Source organism: Equus przewalskii, chromosome 2 (genome assembly GCF_037783145.1).
Source record: "Equus przewalskii isolate Varuska chromosome 2, EquPr2, whole genome shotgun sequence".
NCBI classification, from domain to species: Eukaryota; Metazoa; Chordata; class Mammalia; order Perissodactyla; family Equidae; genus Equus; species Equus przewalskii.
The window spans coordinates 43,104,842-43,123,600 of NC_091832.1; the positions used below are offsets into that span (position 1 = coordinate 43,104,842).

The 18,759-nt window shown below is 57.3% G+C and overlaps 1 protein-coding gene across 42 annotated transcripts in view; it reads right to left on the reverse strand.

Annotated features, from left to right (window-relative positions):
- The window catches only part of CAMTA1 (calmodulin binding transcription activator 1), an 853,189-nt gene that overhangs the window by 98,078 nt on the left and 736,352 nt on the right, over positions 1-18,759 (reverse strand). For all 42 annotated transcript variants that reach the window (XM_070610969.1, XM_070610946.1, XM_070610968.1 and 39 more), the window contains one exon: positions 13,508-13,661. In XM_070610969.1, the coding sequence (XP_070467070.1) occupies positions 13,508-13,661 (154 nt within the window). The remainder of the gene's footprint in view (positions 1-13,507; positions 13,662-18,759) is intronic.

Here is an 18,759-nt window from a genome sequence, read left to right on the forward strand (position 1 = left end):
CCTCAACTCAACACTTACACTAATTACCACCTGGGGCTAGGCAGCAGCGCTTCCACTAATATGAATAATCAAAATGAAATCATGACAACAGCATGTGGCCATGCTTTGGAGAGCATCTTCTGATGAACGATTTACCCAAGAGGCCGCCAACTGCTGGGAAGAGTAACGGAGATCTGGAAGAGAGGGCTGGGGGGAGGTGTGGGGTGAGTCCCCACGTGGGGCCGCTGCCAGCCAAGGGCCTCTTGGGTTATGGCTGCTCTGACCCAGCCTCAGGGGACAGGTGGAGAGCCGGCTAGCAGGCTAGGCCTGAGCCCAAGTCGAGCACTCCCCTGTCACCCCATATGGACAGAATCATGTCCCCCAAAATTGTTAGGTTGAAGCCCTAACCCCAGTGTGACTGTATCTGGAGACAGGCCCTTTAAGGAGGTAATTAAGGTTAAAGGAGGTCATGAGGGTGGGGCCCTGATCTAATAGGACTCAGGTCCTTATAACAAAAGGAAGAGACACCAGGAGTGTGTGCGCACAGAGGAAAGGCCACGTGAGGACTGAGCAACAAGGTGGCCGTCTGAAGCCAGGAAGAGGTCTCACCAGAAACCAAGCCTGCAGACACCTCCTTCAAGGCCCTCCAGCCTCCAGAATCGTGAGAAACAAGTGTCTGTTGTTTAAGGGCCCCGTCCGTGCTATGCTGTACGGCAGCCAGAGCAGACTAATCCAGTTCCCGTCGGGGCTCAGGCCGCCCCTTCCCCGGGCTCTGGGGCTGGAGCCCTGCAGGCCCCTTGGAGAGACCCACCCTTCCCTGTGCACTGCACACCTGTGGTGCGCGTGTGTGTACGTTCAAGGGGCCCTGATCTCAGGGACTTTCCAGAAGCCCTCCCTCCTCTGCCACTTTCAATCGCACCCTTCTTTCCAGCACAGCCCGGTTCAAGCCTCACCTCCCCCTGGAAGCCTTTCTGGCTACTCTGGCCTTTGTCCTCCTTGGAGCCAGAGTTTAAATCTTGCTTTTTCTCCCCAAAGCCTCCCGGTACGTAGTTGTATATTTTAGTTGTGGGTCCTTCTAGTTGTGGCATGTGGGATGCCGCCTCAACATGGCCTGATGAGCGGCGCCATGTCCACGCCCAGGATCCAAACCAGCGAAACCCTGGGCTGCCGAAGCAGAGCGCGAGAACTTAACCACTCGGCCATGGGGCTGGAACCCAGAGATTGAATCTTGAGGACAGGCCTTGCTGGGCTGTTCACTGTTCTATGGTCCATGCTCACAGCAATGCCTGGCATAGAAAGGGGCCAGAAGAGACTGGCTGAGCGAATAGACAAATGGACAGTTTCTCCGTCAATCATCCCCTCTCTAGCACTGTTCTCTTTCTGTTTCATTGGTTCATTACTTCCCACAATAAGCTGTAAGCAGACTCACATGTCAATAATAACAAAAAATAATACTTATCGAACTTACTCTATGTGCCAGGTACTGTCCTAGATTCTTTACGTGTTGACTCCATCACAAAAGGAAATAAATCACAGTATTCTCTACCCCCTGTTGAGCCTTTACTGTGCACAGGGCACTGGGCAGTGGTTCTCCAAGTGCGGTCCCATCACCTGGGATCATGTGAGAAATGCACATTCCCAGGTCCCACCCAGACCCACTGAGTCAGAAATTCTGGGCATGGGGTTCTGATCTGTGTCCTAACAAGCCTCCAGGGGATTTGATGGGGGTCGAGTCTGAGACACCCCCCCCCCCCCGTATAGAGATAACATCTCTAATCTCTCAACAATCCTTTGAGGAAGAACTATCATCCCATTTTATTAATGTGAGAACCAAGGGTTAGGAAAGTTATGTAACTTGGCCAAGGTCACACAGCAAAGTGGGGGCGAGCAGGGGTTGCAAAGGGTAGCTCTTTCCAGTGAGCCCCGCGCCCCCAGGGTCTTCCCAGCCTGAACGCCTCCAGGGACTGAGGACCAGCTGGATTAGTGGGCGGAGCAGGGAGAGCTATCCCAACAGGAGGTCAGATTCCTTCCACTCGCAGCGAAACTCACTTCACTTTCTCCAGAGAGCATCTGATTTCCTGCAGGCGCTGGCGACTATGCAGGAAACCTGGAAACCTGGGGCTGGCCAGGTGCTGTCCCCCCAGCCTGCCACCCACCCTGCTGTCTCCTGCCCTCTCTGACTGTGGGGGTGCCGACTGCCTCGTACGGCCACGTGGGCTGGGGGAGGGGAGGATGCAGAAGCTCTGAAGCTGCTGGATCCTCCCTCCTGATTTCCCTCCCTTGGGGCCAGGCCAAGTGGGCAGCCAGGCTGGAGTGTGCAGCCACTCAGCTGGAAGGGCGACCCAGACCGTGGCTGAGGAAACTCCCCTTTGGCCTCCAAGGGTGCAGGGCAGGAGCTGAGGAAACTCCCCTTTGGCCTCCAAGGGTGCAGGACAGGAGGTGGGGTCAGGACTTGCGCGGAGCTGCTCTTGCAAGATCAGGAGCCAGCAAGGGAGGGAGGCAGAAGGAGATCCAGGGGAGGCCTGTGCGAGGAGAACGTCTCAGCCTCTGACCTGGGCAGCTGGAGTTCCCGGAGGAGGGCTTGGCCTCGTTCCTTGCGGCTGACTGGGCTGCCCAGCTAGGGGTGCGTCTAGGGGGAATTTCTACGAAAGCTGGGGAACCCAAAGACTCCTCCCAAAGCATGTGGGATTCTTGGGGGCAGCATTTGGCTCTGAGATGGGGGCTCCTTGCCTGGATTTCCAGTCATTGGGGGTGCCGTGGGGGTGAAGAGGGGACCCACCAAATCACAGATGCCCAGGGGGGCCTCCCCTTGGTTGTCTGCAGAAGACATAAACGTTCATTGCCGACGTGGCTACCCTAAGCAGTGGTGGAATTTAATGAAGGGCACGGCGGGCCTCTGAGCTCAACGCCCCAGCTAGCCGTAGGGAAGACGGGGCTGAGATCCAGAGACATGGAGAGCCTGCAGGAGACGTGCCTGGGGTCAGGGCCCCAGCGGCTGCAGCTCCTCTCCTCCCACTTGTATGATCAGAAGGTCTTCGACTCCTCTCGGCCTCAGTTTCCTCGTCTGTAAAGTCGGTGCCTCACCTGACCGCACGCCACTGCTCCCCAAAGGACTCTAAAGACAAACAGGTAAGTGGGGCCCACGCCCAGGGTTCCGGCTCTGTGGCATCCACAGGGGGTCTGAGCAGGCCAGGGTCCCAGGCCCCGAGGGAGACATGCTTTCTGCTCTGAAACGTCTTGCCTGGAAGGCTTTGGAAAAGGATTGAACATGGAATCAGAAAGGAGAACCCTGGACGTCCCCTCGCCCTGCAGTGGCCCTGGGAGCCGGTGAGAGCTAGCCGCCTGCCCCTCTTTGCTCTGTGGGGCAGTAACTTCTAGCAGTACGACAGGGCACGTTGGCTGGAGCTTGGGTCACTACAGGACCGCCTGCTGGAATTGACATTTGGCTTTCTCTGCACGGGAAGGGATTTCTTGGCGCTGTGGTGAGCAGGTGACAAGTGGCATGTTAGTGACAAAGCTAATCCCTTCCCTCCCGGGGAACAGAGGCCTGTGGGGGCCCCTTCCTCCTTGTCCCCATCAGTCTGGGCTCAGCCAGTACTCTTGCCCAAGTACTCAGTACCCAGTAAGGACCCATAAAGAGGGTGACCATTTAACTTGCTGTGCAGACAGGTCACCTTGGAGACTGAAGGGGCGTTATCATCATTTGTCTGGACCATGGTATAAACGGGGATGCTCCCAGGCAATCCTGGGCGAGTGGTCACCCTACTTAGGAACCACATGATGGAGGCCGGCGGCAGAGGGGGCTGCCAGCGCCTCTGACGACGTGAATGAGCGGGTTTGCAATCCTCTGAGTTGTTGACACGAGAAGGCTGTCTCCATGGCAACAAGGTCAATGGGAAATGGCAGCCGCGTTGGTTTAATTTCCACTGTATTCTTGTTGACAGGAATAAAGGCCCTGCTTCTGATTTCTTGGTTCAACGGGATAAAATTTTCATTAGATTTAACTTCTCGTATCCAGACACCCACATACTATTCAATTTCCCCATCTCACCCTCAACTCGCATTCTCCCATTGGTCCTGAGGACAACGTTTCCAGAAATCTCATTTCGAGGAGTGTGGAGGCGTGTGCGCGCGGGGAGACGTGTGTGCCGTGTCCCGAATGGGCTTGCAATTCCTGGTTCTGAACGTTTGGGGACGTGGGGGACCAAGACCCCCCTGCCCTCCTTTCCGTCTTCCACCAGGAGGCACAGGCCCTGGGTGAAGGCAGGGGCCTGAGAACGCGATGGGGCCGCCGTCTTCTTTCAGGTGGGACCGACGTGGCCCCTCAAAGGTGAGAGGAGCTGCCTCATCAGGCGCCAGCGGGGGCGGCTCAGGCCGTTGCAGCTCCGACCTCAGGAATTTCAGGCCACGTGGGGATGGCGCTCCTGGCGCCTGCGCACTTGGCCTCACAGGCGATGTCCGCGGGGTTCCAAGACATCAAAAGCAGCCTTGGCGGAAGGTTTCCGCGCCCCTGACCTGCTCCCGGGGCCAAGGATGTGGCACTGCGGGGCTGCTCGCGGCTCCGAGTCTCCTCCTGATTCGCTCAGCGGCACTGTTATCAAGGCTTTGGCGACAGCGTGGGTGTGCCCGAAGCTCTCTGACGGTGTCCTAACGTCAGAAGCGCGATATGGCAGGGAGAGAAGCCGTTATCCCACATCCGGGAGCCACGTGCACTCTGGAATCCTCTTCTCCCCATTTGGCCTGACTGCAGCCCACTCTCCCGGGCCCTGCTCAGGTGGCAGGAGGGGCCACCTGTCTGAGCAGCTCCTCCAGGCCACTGTCAGCGGGGACAGGGGACCAAGGGGGATTTTGGAGGGTGTCCATCTTGCTTCTCGCGAGACCCCCGGTTTGCAAGGGCCCTGGACTCAGACACCTCCTCCAAGTGCCCAGAGGTGGCGCTCGCAGGGACGCAGGCGCCATTGAAGGGGCCGCCACTTGGCTCCTCACTATGTGGCCCAGAACCTTCAATTTTCAAAGCGAAATTGAAAATCTGGAGATTTAAATGTTGGCAGTGAATTCTAAGTTTAACCAAACCGCCCCAGACTGAGTGGGGCTGTGCGGGCTCCGGGTGGCAGTCAGGCACAGGGCTTGGTGGGACTGCGGCATCCGCCACACCGGGGCGCGGGGTGCTCCATCAAAGCTCAGTGAATCGGCGGATGGTTAAGACCGAGCGGGGAATCCGTAACAGCAGGGCGTGATGGCGCCCAAGCAGCCCTGAGGGGCAAGTAGCCAGGGAGAGACAGGAAATCAAAAGAAGTATTTCTCTTTTAGTTCTACTTGGGGGCCAAAGCAGCTAAGTAAAATGTCACCTGAGGGAGAAGGCACGTTCGCAAAACAAGCCGGATCCTCCCAGCAGAGCAGGAAAAGGAGGCGAGCCCCAGACTAAAGCAGCCTTGCTTTGATGCCCACTGCCCGCCCCCTCCGTGCCAGGCTGGGGGGTGCCGGGAAGGTGTCTTGGCAGGAGCGGGGGACCGAAGGGGGCCATCCTTCCTGCTCCCCGTGCAGCTCCTAACCAAAGGGACGAGCAAAATGGGCAGGAAAACCTTCTTCAGGCCCTTCTGTCCTGTCCTCGCCTCCCAGTGACTCCGAATCCTGTGAACAACGGCAGCGAGCGCAGCAGAAACTCATGGGCCTTGCAGGCTCCATCCACTGGCGAGCACCTCTACTCTTAGGGACAGAGCTGCTGTCCTGGGCCCTGGGCCCACCGTGGGGACTCAGACGTGCTTCCCTTCAATGGCCCTCCATAGTTTCTCATGAGTTCAAGTCAGTAAGTGTCTGGCAAGGCCCCATTTTGTGCCCGGCACTAACATCTAAGTTTCAACCCAAGGAAACTTCTAGGTTAGCATGTCTTAACCCAGAGTCTATGGAAAGACCTTACAGGATCTTGGAACACCCAGAAATTATACACCAAATTCTTTGTGCATGTTCGAGATCAGCATCACCTCCAGTACCTGCCTCTCTCTCACCTGGATTTGATAACCAGCTGATGCTCAGAGCCTGGGGCCCCTCAAAGGTGATTCATGATAGGGATCCTTGGGTGGCCTCGCACTGGAGCCTGCTGTAGGTTGGGATCTCTCAAAAAGTATGAGAATGTTGCTTGTTAAAAAATTCAGGTTCCTAGGGCCCACGCCAGACCCATGGAACCAGAATGTGTTGAGGGATGGGGTGGGGGGCTCTAGGCGCCCGCTTTTCATCTACCTGCCTGGGTGGTTCAGATGTGGACGATGCTCTTGGCACTGAGCCAACATCTCTGTCCAGGCTTTGCTGGTCCTTGAGGATTGGGGGTAAAGCCACAGCTGCCGTGACTCCCCGTGAGGAGCTCCAGTGGCTGGCAGCCCGGGCATGCCCAAGCTTGCTCCTGACTTCCGGTCCCTCTCTCCCATCCTGGGAGTCTCACTTTAGACGCAGGATCACTGGAAAATTCTTCCAAGCGAACATTTCTGGCCAGAAAGAAACACTAACCCTTTCTGACAACAGCTGCCCTTTCCTTTTCCAGTCTCCCCCTCACCCCTACCTTTCACCTTCCACCTCAGGCTGCCCACCCCTGCAGCTGTGTGGGGCAAGCAGCTTTGCGACCTGCATTGCTGACTGTCCCTCCATCTCCCAGACTCTGGCTGAGAGTTGGGAGCATGCGCCCCTCGTCAGGGTGAAGCTGCTGGCTCCCCCGCCTTGCGCCAGCTGGGTGAGGTCTGATCAGGATAGACCAAAGCAGAGAGGAGAGGTGGTGTACGTGCCTCTCCCTACCCCTTTCTGCTTGTTCCAGCCCCACCCAAAAACCACCACTCCAGAATCACCAAACAGGCCCAAGACACCCCCCACCACATCCCAGACACGAGGTCCACAGACCGGTCTGGACGGTGACCCCTGTCTGCTGGCTCCTGTCTCAGGCTGGAGAGTGCGGCTCCTCCGGAGGGCTCGCGTCTCTGAGCCGCTCTGCTGCCATGGGCCACCAGGTGGCGCTAGTTGACCAGGAAAGGGTTGAGTGAAGGGCTGGGAAAGGAAAGCCTTTGTTGATTTTACTTCTTGATATTCTATAATCACCAGGATTACAATCTAAGCAAAAAAGCAAAACAAATAAGCACTTCCCCTCTTACTGGATCTTTGGTCTTTGTCTGGAAAATTATGAGCAAACAGCAGACACATTGACTATACAGCCCAAGGCTTGGTTTGGCCACATGGAGGGCCTTTGGACCAGTGGAGGAGGTGGGGGGCAGGCTATGGAGATTGCGGGCTCTGCTGGCTTACCATGCGGAGCGCGGAGCTCCTGGAAGAGGCAGGCGCATGCTCATCAGCCACGTCAGCCACTCCTTGGCAATATGGGGTTCCCTGTCTCCAGCCACCCTAGCTGTTGCCGGATCCCTGGTGGCTGCTGCATCAGCCTTACCAGAGCATGGAGGCTCGGAGCTGGTCTTCCAGAGGGCATGTGGCAAGGGGCTGAGACCCTGGCTCCTGGAAACACCAAGAGGCTGCAGGTGCCCGAGGACCCAAGGTGACTGGAGTAACCGAGGATTGCTGGAGCCAGGATGGCATACTCAAACCCCAAACTCAGCATGGGTTCCACCCCACTATCAACATGGTCTTCATCACCTTATACACAACATGGGCTCTACCCAGCTTCAACATGGCCTCTTCCCACCCACACTCAACATGCCTTCTGTCTCCATCCTTAATATGGATGGCCTCTACCCTCGCTATCAACATGGCTTCCATCCCCAGACTGAATATGGATGGCCTCTACCTCGCTATCAACATGGCCTCCATCCTCGTACTCAACATGGTCTCCATCTCCATGCTCAACATGGCCTCCAATCCTACTCTCAACACGGCTTTTATCATTTCATACTTCCCACAGCTTCCTCCCTCACACTCAATATAATCTTTATCACCTATCCTCCAATGGCCTTCATTCCCTCACATTCAACATAAACTCTGCCCTCTCACATTCAACATGGCCTCCGTCTCTTCATATTCAACATGCCCTTTAAGCCTCAAACAAGACAGAGCTCCATCACCTCAGCACCACAGCATGTGTTTGCTTCTGCCTTTGTTTCCTCCTTCGTGCTGTTCCTCACAAATCTACCTGGGGGCCTCCCTGCCTCCTTTTTGTCTCCGAGTCCCAGTCATCAGGGCCAGGGCCAAGTCCTCCTCCTCCCAGGAAGCCCCGCTAGCTGCTCATACCCTCGACTGTCTAGGTCGCCTTTCTAGGTACTTGAAGGCAGGACCATCTACCTCGCCCTCAGTGCTGCCTACTTTGGACCCATCAGCTGGCACAGCCTCTCTGGTTTGTCTTCCTGAGGGCAGGGCCTGGGCTTTCTCCCTCTGGCAGCTTTCCCAGGACTGAGCTCAGAGCAGGGGCTCTAAAAGCTCCTTCTAGTCCAGGGTTGGTGGCTGCAGGGTCCCCAAAGGACCATCCAGCTGGCCTTTAGGTGCCCACCCTCAGCACAGAGCTGGGCTGCCTTTGTGGCTCTGGGTGATCTCCCTTACGGCAAGTGGCTGCCGTCCTGACAGCTACGTAGCTCATGTCCAGATGTCATTGGACAGCCACAGGGCCACGGGGCCACAGGTAAGGCCCATTATCTCTCCCTCTCTGAAGTAGGACGGTCAGGCTCAGAGAGGTCAGGTGACTTGTGCGCAGCCACCCAGCTAGTCAGAGGAAGTGCTGGGATCCACCGCAGGCCTGTGCCTCCCGTGCTCACGTTCCCAGGGCAGTTGACTCCTGGAAGTCCCTCTGCACACCTTCCCCCTTGCCCTGACTGCCGCATGAGCCCATTTACCCACTTTTTCGGGGACCGGCAGGCGCTGTTCTGGCCCAGTGGTGCCTGCCTCCCCACCTGAGCGCTGCTGGTCTCCACTCCCAGGCACGGAGGTGAGGCGGCTTTTGGAGAGTGTTGGGGTGGAGGTGCCAGGAAACTAGCACGGCCCCTTGTGCTGTGCGTGTGGGTGCTGTGGGCAGGTGTGCATGGGCATACGCGCGGAAGCACACGTGTGGGTGTGGGCTTGGGGTTGTGCAGGCTTCACAGCCAGTCCCCCTGCTTTGCCTACCAGAACTGCCGAGGACATCTGAGAAACAACAGCAGGGCTTGGGGGAGGGCAGTGGGAGCAGAGACAGGCCCAGAGGTGGCGGCTGGAGCCGCCTGCTGATGTCTAGGGCACAGAGGCCTGCAGGAAGGGCCAGGTCTTGCTCAGCGATGCAGGGCCATCTGAAGCCAGGGTGCTCCACGAGGAGCCAGGGGCAGGACAGCTGGGGCAAGCTCACCTCCTGGGGAAGGGCTGTGAACACAGCTTAAAACCCAGGCCCTCATCCCCGACTCTGGACGCATGACCTCACCGACTGCTTCTCAGATGTGCTGGCATGACCGTCCCCTCCCAGGCTGCCAAGGAATGGGGCTGGGCAGAGACAGCCATGGGCCCTCAGAGAAGAGGCCCCACTCCATGGGAGCTGGCTCCGTCTGGCTCCCTGCAGGCTCGAATAGAGCTGGGATGGAAGGTCTGGGGCGGTGGTTCCGAACCCCCGTGGTTCTGGGCAGCCAGAGATGGCGGAGCGAGTTTCCCCCAGGCTGGCAGAGCTGAGGCACAAACCCGCCTGGAGCTCTTCGCCACTCAGAGTTGACCTGCCCAGCCCCTCACTCACACTGGGGCAGTTTGCAGGGTCCAAAACTGGTGCTCTCTCAGACTAGCTGCACTGGAAAAGAATGTCCAGGATGAGACACGCTCAGCTTTAGATCGTGCTGACCTGAACCCTCAAATGGGACCCGGGGCAATCATTCTCTGGCCTTGAGCTGAGCAATTCTCAATTGAGGTCACGCTAGGGGCTGAGCTCAGCTCTGCTCAGCCCTGAATGACTCGCACGCAGAACCCATTCCCCAAAGTATGTTAGAACGGTAGCGCTTAGCAAAAGACTACACTTCCCAGACCCCTTTGCAACTAGGGGTGACCATATAACCAAATTCTGGCCAATGACATATGAGTGGAAGTGTGTGCAAATTCTGGGCCCTTTCCTTCAGGAAGGAGCTTACACTCTACTTTCTCTTCTCTCCTTTCCACTTGTTGGAATGCAGTCTCGATGGCAGGACTTGGAGCTGCCATCTTAGACCACATAAAAGAGGGCCATACCCTAGGAATGGCAGAGCAGCCAGCAGGAAGGAAGCCCCCATGGGACCAAATGGCACAATTGCAAGAATAAAGGTGGGATTCTCAGAGTTCAGTCTGGCTCAGAAGCCAGTGTTTGTGAGATTCCCAAGGTGCGAGAACAATGAACCCTCCATCTTCCAACAGGTGAGGTGAAGGCTGCGGATCAGAGTTTCACTTCACCACCGATAAGCACAACATTTTGATTAAACCGCTGACAACTCTGCTGTAGGGCAGAGAAATTTGGAAACATCAGGAAATCAAACTGTGAAGTCTTTGAAGGAATGTGATTTATGTGAAATGTGATGAAGCTAATGTGTTTGGCTCCAGCATCGTGTGGCACGCCTGATTCTGGAACCAAATCTGATGCCTTCTTGGCTCCCAGCACACCTCTGTTTTCCCTGAACACAGTTAGCTGGTGCCCTCTGTGTGTTTCAAGCCTGATTGGCATCTAAACCTCTTATGGAGCTGTATTTCCAGGGCTGCGTTTCCAGGCTGTGCATCTGTAACCAGAGCCATGCACACACATGCACACTCAGAGGAACTGTGCGCTGCTCTGCTCCCCGCCCCCAGGCACCCGAGAGCCAAGTGTTATTAGATTTATGGGGAGTTTGTTGTAGTTTTACATAATTTTCCTGATACACTGCAGCCTTCTGAACAGGCATTCACAGTTCCCTCCAGTCAAGCATCAGGAGCCGACTCAGGTCTGGTTTCCACCCCCTGCGGTTCACAGAGCTCAATCTCCTTGCCTGTTGGGAGGCGGCATTCCTGTCTGACCTGTGCAGCCTCCTGCGAGGGGAGGGCGAGTTTTCCTGGGCAGGGCCACTCGGAGGATCGGGGGCATTGTAGGGAGGTGGAGGCAATAAGGAGAGAAAAAGGAAGCAGGTCAAATAAAGGGATGGGGAAGGGATGGGGAGACGGCGATGGGCTGGCTGACAGGAAGAGGGTTGTGTGCTGAGTGGCGTTTGGGAGGGCCCAGGCTGGAGGCCTCTGACCACGGTGCTGCCTTGAAGGGCATCTCTTCCCTTGGGAACATCCCCTTGGCTAATCTCTGGCTAACTCCATCTCCAGGACCTCCCAGGAAGTGGGATGAAATAGCGGCCTCGGCTCCTGGGACCCAGGTCTGCAGAGGCCCAGAAGCCGAGCTGGGCCGGCTGAGCTTGGCTGGGAGCCTGTTGGTCTTGGTGCAGAGACTGCTGAATTCTTTCGCTCACTTTCCAGAAAGGGAACTGGAGGCTGGGCGATTGGCGTGAGGTCACACAATGGAGTGGTCACAGAACGAGGATGTGTGCCACCTCCTGACTTTCTAGCTCTGACTCAACTGCTCTGGCCAGGTGGCATCAGTGCCCACCGTCATCAGAGCCATCGCTCCAGCCCAGCCAAGGCTCTGCCGAAGAAGAAGTGTGAGCAGGCCCTGGGGGAGGAAACCCAATGTCAAGGACAAGCCCTGCACATTAGACACCACCTGGGGACTGAATCAGAAGGGGTGGGCAGGCTGGCCTGAGAGCAGAACCCCTGGCACCACTGCCGTGCTCCCTGGGCCCCCTGGCCTGGCCTTGGAGGGGTGCCACTGAGCAGCCTGGGCTCCCAGGGTGCAGGCTCCTGTGGGGCGTGGACCAGAGCTGGATCCAGTCAGTTTCCACTCAGTCATCTCACAAATCTTTACAGAGGGCCTTCCATGAGCCCAGCACTGTGCAGGGCCCCGAGGAATGGCAGCAGGCAAGGAAGATGCGTGGGGATTAGCTGTAATGTCTGCCAAGTTTTGGGTGCTCTGCAGAGTTTTGAAGAGGCTTGCGTGGCCCTTCGGGTTAAGCATGGGAGGCTGACTTCAGGCTGATGTCTCCCTGGGGGTCTCAGGGAGGCCCAGCGCTGGGGCACGAACCCCAGCTGTGTGGTTGGGGGACCTATGGAAGAGGCAGTATTTAGGCTGAAAGCAGACGGATGAGGTGGGGTGAGCAGATGAAGACAGGAGAGTGCCAGGCAGCGGGAAGAGAGAAGGTGGCTCTGGCACAGGAACCGCATGGCACAGAGCCCCAGCAGGGTGGGGCGCGGGGCCCGGAGCTGGAGGCTCTGCCGGAACGCCCAGGACCTTCTGCTCTGTCCATCCCAGGGCACGGGGTGGTTTAACAGGGAGGGATATGGTCTGAGTGGCGGTTAAGGAGGATTCTGCTGGACACAGCCTGAGCCCGGAAGGCCCCTAGGCCGCCTGGTTCTAGATTCCTGGCAGCAGTAGCAGCAGCAAGGCCAAGCTGGGGAGCCTCCCCACAGGCATCTGGTTCAGGAGGATGGCATGGCAGTGAGATCAGCCTTGGGGTCCAGCCCCCTCGGGTGGGCAGGGCCGTCGGCCTCCTGGGGGCCTCCCTTCCCAGACAGACCCCTCTGTCCCTCCTGACGCCCACCCCCAATCTTGAGGCAGGTGGGGGGAATTCTCCCACGTGAACACTGAGGAGGGATCTCAGGATTAGCTGGTCACTGCAGGGGCTGCCTGGCTTCAGCTCAGACACTCCCAGTGACAGGACACTCGGGGCCCCCAGGAAAGGACATTTCATTTGCTGCCTGTATATGGTGCCCAACGGCTTCTCGCCTGCAGCCCCCAAGTCCCGCGGTCCTGTGTGATGACAGGTCTTTGCCTAAGCCTCAGAGATCAACGTTTCAGAACCCAGGGCCTGTGTCCAGCACTGGACGGCCCCCTCGCTCTTCTCAGGTCTGGCAGACCCGAGTCTGTTCTTCCTGAGCCCACCCATCCAGGCAGCAGAAGAGGCTGCTGGAGCCACGGCTGTGGAAGTGAGGCGCTGGCTTTCTGGACTCACTCAGTGTTTCGCACCTGACGGATGCTCCAGAGAGCACCACTGCTGACAAAATGAGATCCCGCTCAATCACCGTCATCCATGTGCTGCCCAGTCCGGGAGCCGAGGCAGGCCCCGTGTCCAGGAGCAGATGGGCTGAGGGCAGGAGGCAGGCCAGCTCAGGCCGGCCTCTCCTGGGTCCTGCAGGCCGCTCTCTCCCTGGGCTGCCATTGTTCTCCTGTCTGTGGCTCATGAGGCAGTGGTCCCTGGCACTCTTGGTCCCCGGCTCCTTGTTTACGTGGCTCTGAGCCTCTGAACTTCACTTTTCTTGCCTATAATGTGGGTCTGCCATTCTGTGCCCTGGCTATTGTGCAGGGAGCTGATGAGCATCAAGTGAGGTAGAGACGGGAGTGATCCTTAGAAAAGCCAAGTTCACTGGTCGCTATGGTCCCGGCAGAATGGGGCTCCCACACCTGGGTCCCCAAGGCCGTGGAGGACCTTTCTGGCCCTGCCTGGAGGATGCTGGCCTGGGACCCAGTGCAGGACCCTGGGCCCGGCAGGCCAAGGCTACTCACACATGGGTTTCAGCTGCCCAATGAGCTCCTCCTTGGTCCACTTCGCCCACTCCTTCTTGTCGGTGTTGATGGAGCAGAGGACCGGGCCGCAGGGCTTGCCACAGTCCTCGATGGCGGGCACGTTCAGGTAGTGCACCAGGACGATGTCGGGGTTCTGCGGGGAGAGCACAGAGACTGGCAGCATGAGGGTGCACAGAGCTCGTCCAAGGTCATCTCCCAGCAGGTACAGACAGGCCAAGTGTCCCCATCCCGGGCTTTCTCAACCTTGTCCTCACCGACATTTGGAAGCAGCTAATTCTCTGTTGTGGGAGCTGTTCTGTCCTCTGACAGCATCCCTGGCCTCCACTCACTAGATGTGATTAAACCCCGCCCCCTCCTCAGCTGGGACAACTAGAAATGTCTCCTGATACTGCCTATTGTCCCCTGGGGGCAAAATCACCCCCAGCTGAGAACCACATGGGCTGATGCATGTGTAACTAAGGACCCCACACGAGGTCAAATGTAACTATAGCCCCACATTCCAGATCTCACGCCGACAGCTGCCGCGGGAGCACTGGCCTCTGCACCGTGTTTACACGCATGTCCTCATCACAGCTCGCCGGATGCCCGACACGGGCATCTCACCTTCTCCTTCCCACGGGGAAATGGAGTCCCCAGAGACTAACGCTCCCCATTTCTAAGGGCCAGATGCCCTTCTGCCCCAGCCTGTGGTCCTCTCCCTGTATAAACAGCCCCATCAACACGTTCCTTCCAGCAGCCCCCAGGAGGAGCTGTCGCTCAAAGCCTCTGGAAACGCCTCCTTGGGGCTTAAGACAGAAAGAACTCTCTGTGTGAAGACGTCAAAGGCACCTGTTTTGTCCCCAAATGGTTCTAGTGACATGGGTCAGACTCTTCCCATCAGATTCAATTCTGAATGTCTTCTGTCCCTTTCTGCCCACCACCAGCCCTGGTAGCATCACGCTGAGGGGCCTTGGTGGGGGCAGCAGCTCGGCTGCAAAGAGCGTGGACCTTCCGTGGCTTTCCGTGGCTCCCAGAAGATGAAGCCATTTATTTGGCCACGTCAGGCCTGACAAGTTTATTAGAAAAGCAATCATGTCACTTTATAGTGCATCTGGATAATCCCAGAAAAACCTTCTACCCCAGTCAGAAGGTATTTCTTGAACTGTAAGGAAACATATGACAATATGTCAGGATGCTCCAGGGAACTATGAAAAAAGCCACTCAGAAGGCCCCATCCGAGCTTTTCCCAGACCTGTCTCCTCTGCTTTTCCCCCTTGAGGCCCGACCATGAGTCCCGGGTGGGCCTGAGGGCCCCAGGCCTGGAGCAGGCTGGGTCTGCAGTCTTTCTGGATGTGGTCAGAGCAAGAGTAATCAATGAATATGTGAATCAATCAAGGGAGTCATAAATAAAGACCCAAGACTACACCATGACCGGCGCAAGAAAGCAGACTGGCATAATTTAAAAAGATTTCAATAAGAGTTGAAACATAGAGTTTTTTTCTTGCCAACGCTCAGTTAACCAGGAAATTAAATCAACACGAACAGGAGCTTTCTCGTTAATGGCAGCTTTTCTGGATCGCGGTAATCATGCTCCTTAATAATAATGATAATCCCTGACATCAGCGCGGCACTTCATTCTTTTCAAAGCACTTTCCAGCCATTATCTCATTTGGTGCCCGCACAGGCCGGGGAGGTGGGCTGGGCAGGGCTGGGCGCCCTCCGTCTGCAGTGAGGGGACTGAAGCACGGTGAAGCTGTGACTCGCCCAAAACTGTGTGCCTGGCGAGGGACAGAGCCTAGGCTGGAAGCCAGGGTTCTGACTCCAAATCCAGGTCCTGCCAAGACATCTGTGGCCTCTTTTTGCTTGGTCTGAGCGCTTTCCCACTTCGTATTTCATTTCATCCTTGCAATACGCCCAAGAGGTGGGTGGGTTGGGTGGATCTGCTATGCTCACCGCACGGATGGGGTGCTGGGGAGAGGAGGAGTGGGACACCTGGGTCCTGGCCCTGCGCTCTTCCTGCAGATCTGCGCTCTTCCTGCAGACGAGCAGGCTGGCTGCCCCGGGGCTGCCTCTGGGCTGGGGCCTCCTGCCTGAGTCTGTGCCTGGCCCGGAGGCAGCGCCAGCCGCTGAGCAGGATGGAGGAAGGATCAAAGGGCTGCGGGGGCCAGCCGGCCACCCAGGGCTTCCTCTGATCCCAGCCCCTGGAGCAAGAGCCCGGCCCTGCGGGAAGGAGCTGGGATGGCAGACACCTGGGCGATGAAAGGCCTGTGGCTTCCCGTCCCACTGCCCCACTGAGCGCCTGGAAAAGGCCCAGGCGGCCACGGCGGTGGGAGGGCAGCAGGGCCGCAGGGAGCAAAGGGCCGCCTTCACTGTGCACTGAAGCCCCCAAGCCTGGAGTTCCTGTGCTAGAGCTCCTGGAATGCTCTTGTCTTAGGCAGCTCCGCCCTTCCTTCAGGGCCCAGCCCCATTTCTGCACAACCAGCCTCCACCTACTGTTTGAGGACAGGCACAGGCCTTGCCTCCTCCTCCGAGGAGCGTTCCCTGATACCTCACCCCCTGTACCTCTACCACAGAAAGATGGAGATCAGGTTTGGGTCTTCGTCTGTCAGGGACAGTGCCCCAGGGCTGTCACAGTGCCTGGCAATGACTGGTGCTCATTTCATGTTTGAAGAGTTGAGTTAGGCTGACTTCTGCCCTCTATCCTCACTGTTCCCAAACTTGTTGTTCAGCTGGCATCCAGCTTCAGTTTTCTGGGTCTCCGAAGGGCAGAGCAGCCTTTCTGAACACGGGGTGTTCATTCCTAGGAGGCTAAGAGGTAAGGCTGGTTCCTTTTCTGGGTTTAAGGCCTCTTGAGAATTTGATGAATGCCGTGGATGTGGATGCTCCATTCCCAGCTTCAAGAAACGCCCCAAGGCACATCAAAACTGCATTCAGGAGTTCACAGATCCAGGGGTCCATGGACCCCACATCTATAGCCCTGACTTAGGGATTCCAGATCCACCACTGCTCCTTCCAAATCAGGAACATGCCCAACACGGAGGTCCCCTTCCCGGGAGCCTCCACTCTGGGCCTTGTGCTTCTCGGTCTCCTGGAAACAGTTAGGAGGAAGTCCCAGCCCTCCAAGGTGCAAGGAGACTGGGTTTGGGATTAGGAAACACAGAGGCAGCAGTGCCATCGTTTGTGTCTTTAACACAGATTCCGTCCCAGGGCCTGGAGTTTCTACTGCTGAAACTCCCGAGTTGAATTTAAGTAACGACTTCCTGGCTTGGGGCTGGTTTTAAGACACAGAGTGATTGAGGTATTTTTGGAAATTTGGGGCACACATTGCTTCTTGGCAATGTTGCGATTTTATTCATTAGCTGTACATTTTATTGGGTGCTTTTGGCAGAAAAATATATTAGCTGTAGAGTCCCAATGTGTCACTTTCATAGAGTGCTCGTAACAGCGTCAGGTCCTCACGGAGCGCGCCTCTGCTGGCCTTGTAGGGCAGGCTGGAGACAGGCTCGGGGTGGCGCCTGGCTCCAGGGGACATGGCCGAGGACACACCCGCCAGACCCCTCAGGACTCTTGACCCCGGATGGTTGTAGAGCCAGCTTCCCTTCGTCCCCGCTGCTGCTCCAACGTTTCTCTAGGGTTTACCACCAGGTCAGGCCCCGCAGGGAGGGGTCTGTACAGGAGCTTGGCCAGAGCTTTCTGCCTGGGCTACGGATTCCCATGAAGATGCTAGAGGCCGTCCCCACAAAGAGAGCATGGCCTTTGAAGGTGACCCCCGGAATGTCCCAGGCCTATCTGGTGTTGAAGGCCTGGAGGAGGAAGTCCCACGGGGCGGTCTGCGGCTGTGGAGGGCAAAGCCGAGGATAAGTAAAAGTCTCAGAGAAGTCTAGAACCTTCTGAAAAGAGCCGTGGACTAGGAGATCTCCACTCTCCCTTTTGGTGCCTCAGGCTCCTGATCTGTAAATGGAAGCAGAAGCCCTGCCCTTCCCACCGGGCTGCTGTAGGAGCCAAGTGGGCCTTTGAGAGGTGTGAAGTCCCCTGGACAGACAGAAGTCCTGCTCCTCTAACCACCAATTGCCACCAAACCCAACCCAAACAAAACTGCTATTTCTCCTGAGAGACTGGCCAGACGTAAGCCGCTAGTGGGCAGTCCACCCACTTAAGACACACACTTCCTCTGCCGACAGCCCATCTCTCCCGACTCGCTCTTACTGCACACAGATTCCCTCCCTCTATGGCCCCTCAGCCGGGGCTTTGCCCCACCCACTCCGTGCCCTCTCCCAGCTTCAGGGCCATGAACCCACCACATTCCCAGGATTCCTAGATTCTCTTTCCAGCCTCACCTCTCTGCTCCGCTCCAGGCTCACCTGTCCTGCTGCCCATTGACAGCTCTTGTGGGGGCCTCAAAATACCCCCGGCTCATGTTGCAGGGACTGACGTCCACACTCCCCACACCTGACCCACCCCAGGCTTCTCCCAACCATGAGTGGCCCCACCTTCCCCGCTGTCCAGGTCAAAACCTGGGAATCATCCTTTCTTCTTCTCTCTCCCTCTCCCCCCATATCCCGTCCATCACCAAGCTCTGTCAAGAAAGCCTCACCCCCTATTCCGCCCCACACCCCTGAGACCACTGAGTCCCAGCCCCCACTCCCCGTCCTGTGGACCCTCCTCCTGGGTTTCCTCACTTCCTCTCTGCCCTCCCCCCCCATCCATCCTCAGCCCCAGCAGGCAGGCTCCTGTAATTCCAGCAACGGCTCCTGGCACCGCGAAAGAAACGCGCACAGGGACCCACCGTCGGTTTTCTCTCCAGCTACTTGTGCCCCTCCTTGGCTCACCCACTCCTGTCACCCTCAAAATCTCTCTCCCCGACCTGTTCTCTCTGGCTGACATGCTCCATCCGCACCACATGTTGGCATAAGTCTCAATGCCACCTCCTCCGGGATGACTCAGCCCCGTCCCCAGCTCGGGCCCTTCTGTCTTTGCAGCCCCTCTACTCTCTTTACAGCACTCACGACCATTCTCATTTCTGAGCAATTATTGCTCGTTTGGCCTGTTTTCCCACCCAGAGGTGTGAGCTCCGATGGCCAGGCCCCCTCTCACTCAAGGCAGGCTCCTGGAGCCCAGAGTGGGGCTGACGCGCAGCAGGCTCGGCCCCCACCTGCGCAGTGCTGGGATGGGGTGACAGCTGAACTGCCCCAGCCAGGGGAGGAGGTGTGGGGCAGCTGTGACTCAGCTGGCGACCCCCCAGGTGTCCTTCC